Source organism: Pelobates fuscus, chromosome 4 (genome assembly GCF_036172605.1).
Source record: "Pelobates fuscus isolate aPelFus1 chromosome 4, aPelFus1.pri, whole genome shotgun sequence".
NCBI classification, from domain to species: domain Eukaryota; kingdom Metazoa; phylum Chordata; class Amphibia; order Anura; family Pelobatidae; genus Pelobates; species Pelobates fuscus.
This window is the reverse complement of record NC_086320.1, coordinates 310,127,474-310,140,190: the sequence shown is the minus strand read 5'-3', so window position 1 is coordinate 310,140,190 and position 12,717 is coordinate 310,127,474. Positions and strand designations below refer to the sequence as shown.

Sequence of the window (12,717 nt, the reverse complement as noted above, 5' to 3'; positions counted from 1 at the left end):
TGTTGCATTTTAATAATTCATTTGGTTTTCTTAATTGAGCTATGAAATAAGCACTATATATGCAAATGATCATTATTAGAAGTGATATTTTGAATTCATATAAATGCTCGTCTCTGCAGCAGCTAAAGAAAATATCAGAATTTCGTTTATACCATTTTAACATTTAAATATAACTTGTGGTGTATTTTCCTATTTTTATTCAACTCTTTGAATATGTTGTAAAATAATGTGATTTAAGCTACAATTCTTATCTGTCCAGTACACCAAAATGACTCTTTTGTGAGCCTCATTTTACTGTATTTTAAAACAATAGGGCAATTGTATAACCCCCAAATAACTGATCAAAATGCTCTTTTTTTATCGATCACTGTGTGCCAGAGATCAGGCTAAACTTTCAATAGCACTCGTAATATCATTCTGGAACACCTTAAAGTAGTGTTTTTATGAGAGAGTGATAACTGGCTTTTATAAGGACAATATGAGTTACTGTGTTCATGAAATAAAGATCGATAAAGCTTGTAAATACAATAAACCTGTTGATATTTAATTACAATGGCTCCTTGTGCATATCCTCGAAACCCAACCATTACCTGTGACTGTAATAGGCTGTAATAAGTCAGCAGACATTTCCCTGAACACCAACCTTTTTCTTAAGACTGAAACTCATCCTGTAATGGCTCAAAGTGCATCTCTTTGAACTATATACACAGGATAACTAAAATATAAACTAGAGTAATGCTGGCAAATTAAACAAAACATCTGTTTTAACTTACAAACTATACTGAGAAACACATATTCTCCTTGTTCAACACACAATATAAATGAACTAATTCTACACATGTAGGCTGATAGCTTTTTAAGTACGAATTAGCAACAGGTAACCCTTTTAAATCCTCCTAATATTCTTCTATTTGTGCTCCCAAAACAGAGATTTGAATTCAGCAGCAAAATGGTATGTTGTACCTGTGGTTTTATTTAACGCAGCATCATCATATGAAAATGTGACAATTTATTAATTGATTATAAATAAATAATAGGTCATGGATACTATTATTGCTTTTCATTGCATATATGGCGTAATGAAAATATACATAACACGTGTCCTTGTGGTTTTTATTGAACTGAGCACCGAAGGGAAAATGTGATCATAAGTGTCAAGAATGAGGAATGCAGAGGAGGGACTAGACACTCCACCTATGGAATAACCTACCTCTCTCTCTGGAAAACCCACCTAATGACTGTCTACTGGATTAAAATGAAATATTAAAATAATGTCATAGTTACTGTAGATGTATGCATACAAATAACATGAAACCATAAAGTGTGTAATATATAAAGTCGCTAAAAATACACAACAAGCAGTGTTGCTAATCCCACCGTTAAATCAATCACTAAATCACAAATTTTCACACGTAAACATAGATAATACACAAAATGGTGGATAGCGCACTAATGTAAAGTGTCCTTATCAAGCAGTAAATACTACCGAGTGATTTTAATACGGATACAATAAAACCAAGAAAATTTGTAATTTGTAAAGGCGCTAAAACACACAATAGGCACTGATGCAATATCCAACATTTTGTGTACAAATAACATGCATGGAGGGGAGGAAGAGTGTGAAAGCTAATAACGGGGAAAGAGGGCTAGAAAAGAAATGACCAAATGATTTGAAATAAAAATATACATGACATAAAATACAAGGATAGACATAACATTCCAATATTCTAATTAAACACACTATACTCTCTACAGATTGTGTTAAGTACGTGGAGTAAAAAAAAATTGAATGTTCATAAGGGTTTCATATTAACTTAAACTTAAAATGTATTGTATCATTATTTTTTTTTACTAACAAATAAACAAATCAAAAACTCTTTTTCTGACACTTTTTTTTTTTTTTTTTTTTTAAACTTTTTTCAATCTTTCTCACTCCTCACCTGTTTAAGCTGTGTTTCGGAGTTAACATGAACATCACATATTTCACAGTGAAATGTTTTGTTTTGCAGGCCTGTGCTTCCTTTGTTTATAGGCACTCTGCCTTTTATTCCTGCTCGAGGAAAGGCTTTTATTGTACCACTTCCATTTCGAGCTTCCACCATCGTTTTGTGCTTTGTCCCTGCAGGTGTGAAAGAAATAAAAAAAGTTCAGACAGCTATTATCCAGATAATTTCTTAGTACGAAAGGTTCTATTGTATAGGAGAAATAAAGCAATATGATCATTTTAACTTGTTATCTTGTATCGCTGTTATTAATATAAATTACTGGGGGAAACGCTCATATGTGACTATTCATGTGGGTGAAAAGCTATTACACTGTGAATTATTGATTTTAAAGAATATTAGTCTACTAGAGTAGGAAAATAAATATTGTATTAATATTTTTAAAGGATAGGATTTAATGTCTCATATGGCAAGCATGTCCAATAAAATACAAAGAGCAGTATAAATGTTCTGCTTTCACCTATGGCACAAGAAATTAAAGAAAAAATGTACATGCCAAATCTCCTAGGGTCTTTATATATAAGCACTTTTGAGGGCCCAGAAGATGCTATGTCCCCTTGTCCCATTTGTCTATGGGCCCAGGAGATACCCATTATTTAGACATGCATTAGTTCAGGAAATATTTAGATACATATTAGTCTAGGAAAGGAGTATCTTCACCCCTAGTGGCTAGGGATTCTCAGTACCTACCATCCTCATACTAATAATGAGGGGGATAAATAAATCTAAAATGAAATAAAAAAAAACTGGTGAAAACATTTCCCATATTTACTATTTGAAGTCTTCTTTCATCAATATTCTTTCTTCAGCCCCAACCCCCCAACCCTCCACAAAAAAATCCACATCATAAACTCTGAAAAGTGTTAAAAATAAAACTAGACCGAATCAAATCACACACACACAAAAAATATATTGAAGAAATAAAAAACAGAATACAATAATGGAATATTATTATTTAACTTTATTGCCACATCAGTTGAGCATTCAAGGTAGTAAAGGACTTTATGAATGCCTTCCCATAAGTTGAAAGCTAGTAAGAACACAGTGATTCTGACCGCTCTGGCAGGCAAAAATAACCCCCAACATCAAGTTGGACTCAAGGAACTTGATCCCTCCAGGACTCTTAAAGAGTGACACACAATCCACTCTAATGCAGTAAGTTTGACACCATAAGATTTTATCTGATTATATGATTATATTTAAGTGTATAGATGTTCCTCACTAGATGTTCTTATATTTTTTGTCTTAAAGGTTCAACACAAGGAATTATAAATAAATACTTTATATAAGAATCATCAAGTTTGTATATTTTTGTTTTGTACACCAACTTTTTGGGTCCAGTTACAGGAATTGCTTCACTTGCAGAGGGGGTGATCCCATCTAGAAAAGGGGTGGGTTTGCCCCAAAAATATGCATGTTTGTCTGGCATAAATACTTGCCAGGCTGGCTGCCAATTAGCAAAACCAGCCCAATAAGTTCAGACAATGCAGAGAGCAATTCTACAGTGCTCTCTGCATGGTCAAATGTCCGTAAGTATAGCATGAGCTTGTTGATGCACTCTCGTTACCCTTTCTAAGGAAAGTTACTTGATGTCCCAAAAGCAGGAAACCAGGAAGCAAAGTTGGGTTGGTGGGACAGGACCCTGAAATAGTGAATGTCCTGATAAAATTGGGACAGTTAGGAGGCTTGGGCAACACTCGTCTCTCGCAAGACTTGCCCCATAATGTATATAGATGTATATGTAGATTTAAATCAATGCACATCACCAAGCAGTGAATATCACTTCCATGTGTATCTGATTTGAGCTCCTCTTAGTGAATCAACATGAATATTGAAAATAAATCCACATAGAGAGCATATTATCACATTACTCTGAAACATAAGATTTAGTATTAAAACATACAGTTCCATACAGGGACAAAAAATGAATACAAATGTAATAATACAGAGACATAAATCTCCGCTTTTCTTTCTTTATATTAGTTTAGTTTATCTATAATCCTTCCAAAGATAATTGACTCCATGTAAACGTTGTGGTTTATCATACGCCAAGTATTCTGTAATGTTTTAGTATGGCACCAAAGATTTATTAAATAGCTGGCCTTTGTTCTGTGCCTCTGATTTTAAACACCCTTTTCTGTGTTTAATTTGGATCCCGAGAAGTGGATTTTAGACTTTTCACCTACTTCAGGTTATTATGGGTCACTAAAGTGTTGATAAGATGCATTTGTATGAAATATAATAGGCTGTGGCTGTGACTTTTACTCTGCTGTAATGATGAGATTGTTTCTTTCACTGGCAAGAAATGTGGTTTCTAACTGAGTGATTGAGACTGCACAAACACCTTTTTACTCCTGCTCGTCTGGAGTGGACTCAATATCTGTACATTTTATGTGTAAGTAAACTGATTTGTATGCCATGTTCAAGCAGGGCCGGTGCAAGGATTTCTGCCACCTGAGGCAAAGATCCATTTTGCTGCCCCCTCATGTGCCTCCCTCACTGGACACACACTGGCAGACACACTCACTCACTGACAGACACACATAAACTCACTCAGTGACAGACACACACAGAAACTCACTGACAGACACACACAGACACTCACTGACATACATACACTCACTCACTGACAGACACATAGTTAGACACTCACTGACAAACACACACTGACAGTCAAACACTCACACACTCACTGACAGACACACACACACACAGGCAGACACTCACTGACAGACATACACGTCATATTCCAGCTCCCGGCATCATAGAGGGCGCAGGAGTGAGGAGTTGGAAGCTGCAAGAAGAGCCTCCTTTGCCGCCCACACTGCCACCTGCCTCCTCTCCTCCGCCGGCATTCATTGGCAGAGCAGGCACCTGCCAGCAGAGAAAGCAGGTCCCTCCTCTGCCATACTGAAAAGTGGACAGCTTCGGGGGCACCCTGAGTTGGCCATATGGCCACCTCCTGGGCCCCCTATGACAGGGCTCCTCCGGGCGCCCCCATTTTCAGGCGCCTAGAGAATCGACCTGGCACTGAGGGGGGGCGGCTCTAGAGCCGCTCGCCCAGTGCTACGGCTCAGGACAGGGAAAGCCCACCAGAAAATATCCCGGTTGGCTCCCCCATCAGGCCAGAGCCCTAGACAAATGCATAGTTTGCCTAACGGTGGTGCCGGCTCTGTTTTATTTTTTATTTTTTTTAAATGGAGCAATTATAGTGCCATCTTCATCATACAACAGAATATTACACTAGTACAACATGGCTGGTAAAAAAAAGTAATTGCTTTCAAAAACTTTAAATCAAGCAATAATAGCGGTCTTGTCATGGAGAAACAAGCACATTAGTTGAAATATAATTATATAAGTTGATGCACTAACAACCAACACGGTTATTCACAAAATTTGGTTTGGGTAAATTGATTTGTCTAAAAAAAAAAACCCAAAAACATTTTGGATCACTCAATTCAGGTTTAGTTCATGTGGTGTTTTGGTTCAGACAGGTTTTTTGTATGTGATTGTTTCGGGAAAAAATATTTGGACAATGCAAGATGGCACGAAAATTCACCTATCAGTGAACTGCACATATATACATCATTTTGACTCTACCTGATAGGCAGTGCCATTTGTTTCACAGATCAAATGAGAAGAGTAACCAATAGAGGAAAAAAAGAGGAGATGCAGTAAGAAAACAAATCCCAAAACAAGTGATGTAGATAGTTCATTCCAAGTGTATATGTTTCATTATTCAACCATATGACAATTTGGAGCTACAGAATTTGGATGCATTGCTGATTGCTCACAATGAATTAGTCTGTTATGCACTATTATTATTATTCACTATTATTCAAGTGAATTTAACATTTAAAGTGAAATTAGCTGAAGTGGAAACACTCTCCAAGACAGCTATGTTTCTAGTACAGCTACTTTGGTCTTAAATGATCACTATAGGGTCAGGAACACAAACATGTATTCCTGACCCTATAGTGTTAAAACCACCATCTAGCCCCCCTGGGCCTCTCATGCCTCCATAAATATAGCAAAATCTTACTATATTCAAGCCTGAAGCTGTAACTCTGCATGCTGTTTGCCTAAAAAAAAACAAGCTGTCTGCTGACATCATCAGAAGTGGTAGCCTGATCCAATCACAGTGCTTCCCCATAGGATTGGCTGAGACTGACAAGGAGGCAGGTCAGGGGCAGAGCCAGCATGATTCAAACACAGCCCTGGCCAATCAGCATCTCCTTATTGAGATACATTGAATCAATGAATCTCTATGAGGAAAGTTCAGTGTCTGCATGCAGAGGAAGGAGATACTGAATGTTTGGATGCATTTTAGGCAGCCATGACCCAGGAAGGATCTCTAACAGCTATCTGAGGAGTGGCCAGGGAAGTTATCACAAGGCTTTAATGTAAAGACTGCATTTTCTCTGAAAAGACAGTGTTTACAGCAAAAAGCCTGAAGGTAATGATTCTACTCACCAGAACAAATTCAATAAGCTGTAGTTGTTCTGGTGACTATAGTGTCCCTTTAAATTTGAAATTCACTTTTTATTTACTTTGAATTCCTAATTCTCTCACTGTATTACTTTTTCTTTAATAAAACTTACTTGAATACCAGTTACATTTATTTGACACTAGTAATATAAAGCTAGAGCTAAGGCAAGGCCAATACAGACATTGTGTTAATACATCTATATGTCTCACCAATGTTCTATTGATATATTGAATTTTTGCCGAAATTAGTTGAGGGTATAAAGAGTTAGAGATTGTATGCAGTAACTTGCTTTGCAGTTTGTTACATTGGTGCTGAGATACTAACATAGTAGCATATACTGTATACAGAGCAAACAAAAAGTATTTATCAGACTATGGCATGTTCAAGGAATATTTAATTTCCACACTCCCAAAAATGCCACCATAATGCCCAAATGCAATAAATATAATTGTATAACTTAAACCAGGCATCCTGTAATTTTTTTTTTTGCTCATTTTTTGGGGGGCATCATGGTGCTTTGTGAGGTGCAGTGCAGGAGAAGGCGTTCTCATATATAACCCTTACTCCTCAGCAATTGAAACAAGGCTATATAAGGCCCCCACCCCTACTACTCCCACTGCAAAGTCATAAGACACTACCCCCGCCCCTAACATTCCCGACCAAATCTGATCTTTCACTTCTATACTTCTTTCTCCTCTTTCTCTAACTTTTTCTCTTTCTTCTTTGCCGAAACCCTTTCATTTGTTTTTTTCCTTTTTCTCTCTCTTCCTAAAAGTGTAAAACCCTTAAGATCTGGGACAGAGTATCACATCTAACCAATGCACAGCATTCTTCTTCATATGAACCAGTTTATCATCAAATGGCGAGAGGAGATTATTACTGATATTGCTATTTCTAAATACTCGGTTGACTTGTTATATATTTTAGAATGACATAGCCCTAACCTCAACTCTGTATTCTGTAACCCTTTTGTCATGAACAATTGGAAATGTTATATACCTCTAAATGCCACAATCCTTACCTCATCTATAATATTTTGTACACTCTTCCCTGCCATATGATTTATTGCAGAAGTTTTTTTTGTGTGTTATATTATTATTTCTCTAGCCTGATGTATGTGTCAAATTGTACACTGCATGTCTCCTGTTATACTGAGAAAAATAAAGAATGTAAAAAAAAAAAAACCCTTACTTTACTTACCCGATTCCAATGTCTATGTTCCTCGGCGCCTACCCCAACGTCACCTGATAGTTCAATGCTTTCCTTTGGAGATTTATCTGATACTGGATGTCCTCATGCAGCGCATGAGGATGTCCAGCATCAGTTAGGTGACATAAAATTGCCTAGCATGCAGGAAATGCCTCTAGCGCCTGTCTGATTGACAGCCACTATAGGCAGTCTTAACCCTGCAAGGGACAGTGGAATTGCACCAAGACTACTTCAATGTTCTGCAGTGGTTTAGGTGCCTATAGTATCCATTTAATAATTTTCTTAATTTTATTTTTATGTAATGCATAAAAATGAAACTAATCGCATGTATACATGAAGGGGTTAAATGTTAAGTGTTTTGAGAAACTATACCGCTTGTGATCTATGTATAAAAATCTAAAGTGCGCATAAAAGCCAGCCAGAAAATATTTCAAACAGGCATATATGTTGTCTGAATTTAATATATAATAAGAACTGAAGCATTTCTTGGCTTATGACTTCATTGCTAACCCGAATAAAGTATTGCAAAAGAGGAAACACAGAGCATTCCCAGAAAAAGAAAAAAAATATGTTCCAGCAATTCTATCAATCTGACTGCACCTATTTGATTTCTTTGCAATTATTTAAAAATGAGGTTTTAAAAATTAAAAATTATTTTTTTTTTCAATTGTTGTGAACAAAGGGAGTCATGTTTAACAAAAATAATACTACTACTACTACTACTAAAAATATGTGTGGTGGGGGGATTTCATAAAGAAAATATGAAGACAAGTGAAATCCTTGCATCTATAACTTCACTTTGATGGTAATTTTGGATTTCAGAACATGAAATACTTCTGGCAGCAAAAGCAAATAAGTTTCTTCTAAAACGGGTCTTTGCCTGAATTTATATTTATTAATGATGTGTTTTAGAACATTATCCAAATATTTGTGTCTCTTTTTGAGATGGGAAAAGCAGCAACATTTTGTTCTTAATTTTAATATGATGAAACATTCCTTTTTATTTGTGAAAAAATGTGCTTATTAAGAAATGTTTGCAGTTATTTATTAGTATAGCAGGGTTCGTAATAAAACGATGATGCATACACTGGAGAGGTAGGATAGATAGAGATTTTTTAGGTGAAATCACTATATAGGTAGATACCTTTTTTATGAATGGGGAGATACTAATCACTGCAATGCTACAAGGCAGGGGCACAGCTAATTGGCTAGAGCGGTCAGCTGTTGGAACTCCTTCAGGTAAGAAAATGCCAAGCGACCTTTTAGGCACCATAAACACTTTATTTGATGAAGTTGGTATGGTGCCCTCAAAAAAGAGCCCCTTGGGTTGAACTTCCCCTAAAGTGGTGTTTACATGTCCCAATGTCCATAGACTCCCCATACTACATATAATAGGGCTGTATATGGTCAGTGGACTTGCCCCCTGTGGCCTATAGGAGAGGATCAAATCACTCAATGACACTCTTTCAGAAGGAGAAGAACTCTGTTGCTTTTTTTTTTTTTTTTTCTTTTTTTTCTGCAATTTTCAGTAAATTTATCATGGGGTGTCAAGTTTATACATAAAAATGGTGATAGTCTATTATATGATAGCAATGTAAAATTTACATATCATACTGACAATTGATCTATGCAAGATTTCATGCCCAACTTATACATCACATAGTGAATGCAATGCACAATTTCTATAGCAGATTGGGATGGTTTTATATATGGTATATATAGTTTATAGCTCCCATGGTTCTACTCTACATAAGCAGCCCAGGTGTCAACGTGTTTTGTCTGCTTAAACACAGATGGGTCTTTACAAATATTAAGAGATAGGAAATCTTCACTTTTTGTAAAATGAAAAAATAGGACACACTCTTCAGCATGCTGGAGTGTCCTTTTAAATACATAATAATTCTATATATGCTAATAGCTTTTTAACCACTAGAGGCAGGAGTACACAGGCTCTTATATATATATATATATATATATATATATATATATATATTATTATTATACTTATACATTTGCTACAATATGTGATAAAAGGAGCATACATATGCAACCCCAATCCATTTCATTTCAGCAGTTTATACTGCAATGAGACTGGCTTGGCAATAAAACAGAATAAGGTTTTTTTTTTCTGTTTGGTTTATTGATCATCTTTCATTTAGCTTTGAGCATAGGACGAGATCCTGGTATATACTATATATTAATAGAAAAGAAACTAATTTTTTTATAGCATTATTATTGATTATTATTATTTACACAGCGACAACTTTTTCTGAACACTTTACAATTATAGAAAGGGGATATTAGAAGTAAAGAAGACTATGCTCATATGAGTTTATAAGCGATGAGGAATTGAGGTACAGTACACTATAGTACACTAATAGTTGCATTTTTGTGCAATTTCAGTTTGTTCAAGTAGTTTTTCCTTAAATTATGGCATGGGTAAAATTCATCCAAACACTATTTTGTTTTTCATTTTTTTGCGCAGTGCATATATATACCTCTCAATCTCTCATCACCTTTATATTGGCAGTTTATATCAAATGAAATGTGACTTGATATTGTAAAGTTATACTTGCTATTTACTAAATGGGGGTTGCATAGGGATGCCGTCAGGTCTGACCTGTGACCTTGTGGTAAAAACACACACTGGAAAAAAATCTAGGTCAGGTTGATATTTTTTCCCAAATATAACTATGTTAACTTGAATTTTTCAGTTAAGTTGTTAACTAACTAACGACCTACTATATAAAGTTGAAAGGGAGAAATTACCCAACTCGGGTGTCTTACAATAAGGCAACCAGATGGGTAGAAGCCCAGTCCAATCTTAAGCTAAACGTAGCAAAAAAACAAAAAACTTTATTAAAGTCTATTAAAAGACTGGGTCAGGATAGTAATAGACAGAGTCCTATAAGGAGAACGATAGCTGCGTAGGTAATCAGCTTTCAATAGGCTGATACAATTAGACAGGCCCCTTGCTTATAGGTCGAGGCAGTATGCTAAGCCATGCAGCAATCCGGGAAACAAAACAGCAGTAGGGACAGGAGGGGGGAGAGAAAAAATAAAGTAAATAATCTCACACACAAATCCCCTAAAGTCCTGTGCTAGCCCTTATTCTCCTAAATAACACCTTCGTGGGTGTTCTATTCTAAGACTAGACTAAGTCCATACAAATATAGCCCCAGTTAAATCACTAAACGAACATAAGTGCAAAAAGGTGCTGAAGTGCTCAAGTAAGTGAAGACAGACTGAACCCGACGCGCGTTTCGGCGTAACCGTACGCCGTCATCAGGGGTATCTGATACCCCTGATGACGGCGTATGGTTACGCCGAAACGCGCGTCGGGTTCAGTCTGTCTTCACTTACTTGAGCACTTCAGCACCTTTTTGCACTTATGTTCGTTTAGTGATTTAACTGGGGCTATATTTGTATGGACTTAGTCTAGTCTTAGAATAGAACACCCACGAAGGTGTTATTTAGGAGAATAAGGGCTAGCACAGGACTTTAGGGGATTTGTGTGTGAGATTATTTACTTTATTTTTTCTCTCCCCCCTCCTGTCCCTACTGCTGTTTTGTTTCCCGGATTGCTGCATGGCTTAGCATACTGCCTCGACCTATAAGCAAGGGGCCTGTCTAATTGTATCAGCCTATTGAAAGCTGATTACCTATGCAGCTATCGTTCTCCTTATAGGACTCTGTCTATTACTATCCTGACCCAGTCTTTTAATAGACTTTAATAAAGTTTTTTGTTTTTTTGCTACGTTTAGCTTAAGATTGGACTGGGCTTCTACCCATCTGGTTGCCTTATTGTAAGACACCCGAGTTGGGTAATTTCTCCCTTTCATGTTTGTAATTTCAGGGTTATGCCCTATTACCCAGTCTAGGTGACCGTCTCTCTTGGGGCACGGAAGTTGGGTTCGGAATTTTCTTCCCAGTCTTCTGGCCCCTAGAGGCTTTTCATTTTTTCTCTATACTATATAAAGTTTCCAACCAGTGGTAGTGTGGAAGGAAAAAAGCAGAGTTGAACAATTTGAACCAGTAAACCTGCCCTATTACCAAGTGTGATTTTTATCCATCCCAGAAGTTGAAGGATCATGAAAGAGTCTATATTTTAATTCCTTCATTTTCAAAATCATGTATAAACATTTGTACCTTAAAATGCTTACATATTTTTCTGCTGGATCTAATGGTTACTTATTTAACATCTACAAGTATGCTGTAAATTAAAGCTACACCCTATTTCCTAACAATAAAGGAGGTTTCAATGGGTAATATCTTTCCTACAGCCAGGGAAGGGGTTAGTATGAATGAGCTCTACAATGTCACTCCTAACATCGCATTAGCATGTCAAAAATAGTTCAATGCTAATATATATATAATGTATATGATTTATCTGTATTTGCTTTGTATGGGCATTATTGTTAAATGCAGACACTCATTCTCTTTCTATTGTATTGCCACTTCAAGTACACTGTATTGCTAGTACTTCCTTCAGGGTCCTTTCAAATATCTATGAGCAGGCCATTTAACCATTTTTATTTATCTTTAGTTTACATTTTTATTTTTAACTTCTGCTGTATGAAAAAATGCTGATTTGCGTGTTTGTTTTTATGCTAAAATTTCAGACCCTATGTGAAATAGTGGAACACAAATAATAAATAGTGCAACATAAAGGACACTGTATAATGTCTAATATGTTTTCTTACCAAGACTTTTCTATAAAGCACAGATGAAGAAATTAATAATATAAATTGTGTAGATGCACAAAATGTTATATTTTAATTTTTTTATGAAAAGCAATCTATACACAAAACTGCTGTTTTTGCTAACTATTTATACCATGTTTCAAATTAATGCTATTTTTTTTTTCAAAGAAAAGTTCTTGCAACAAATATGATATGTATGAAAAGTTAGAATGGTTAAACGTGTAACTGTGTTTCTCTGATTGGCAGAATTGTTTCTATCTCAATGCATTGATCATATCTCTGATACTCTGACAACGCCCACATATTCAAGTAT

At 36.0% G+C, this 12,717-nt stretch overlaps 1 protein-coding gene across 1 annotated transcript in view; it reads right to left on the bottom strand.

Annotated features, from left to right (window-relative positions):
* Positions 1-12,717, bottom strand: part of ZNF385D (zinc finger protein 385D) — a 308,681-nt gene that overhangs the window by 32,730 nt on the left and 263,234 nt on the right. Inside the window, exon 5 of the mRNA XM_063450693.1 lies at positions 1,941-2,119. Within this exon, the coding sequence (XP_063306763.1) occupies positions 1,941-2,119 (179 nt within the window). The remainder of the gene's footprint in view (positions 1-1,940; positions 2,120-12,717) is intronic.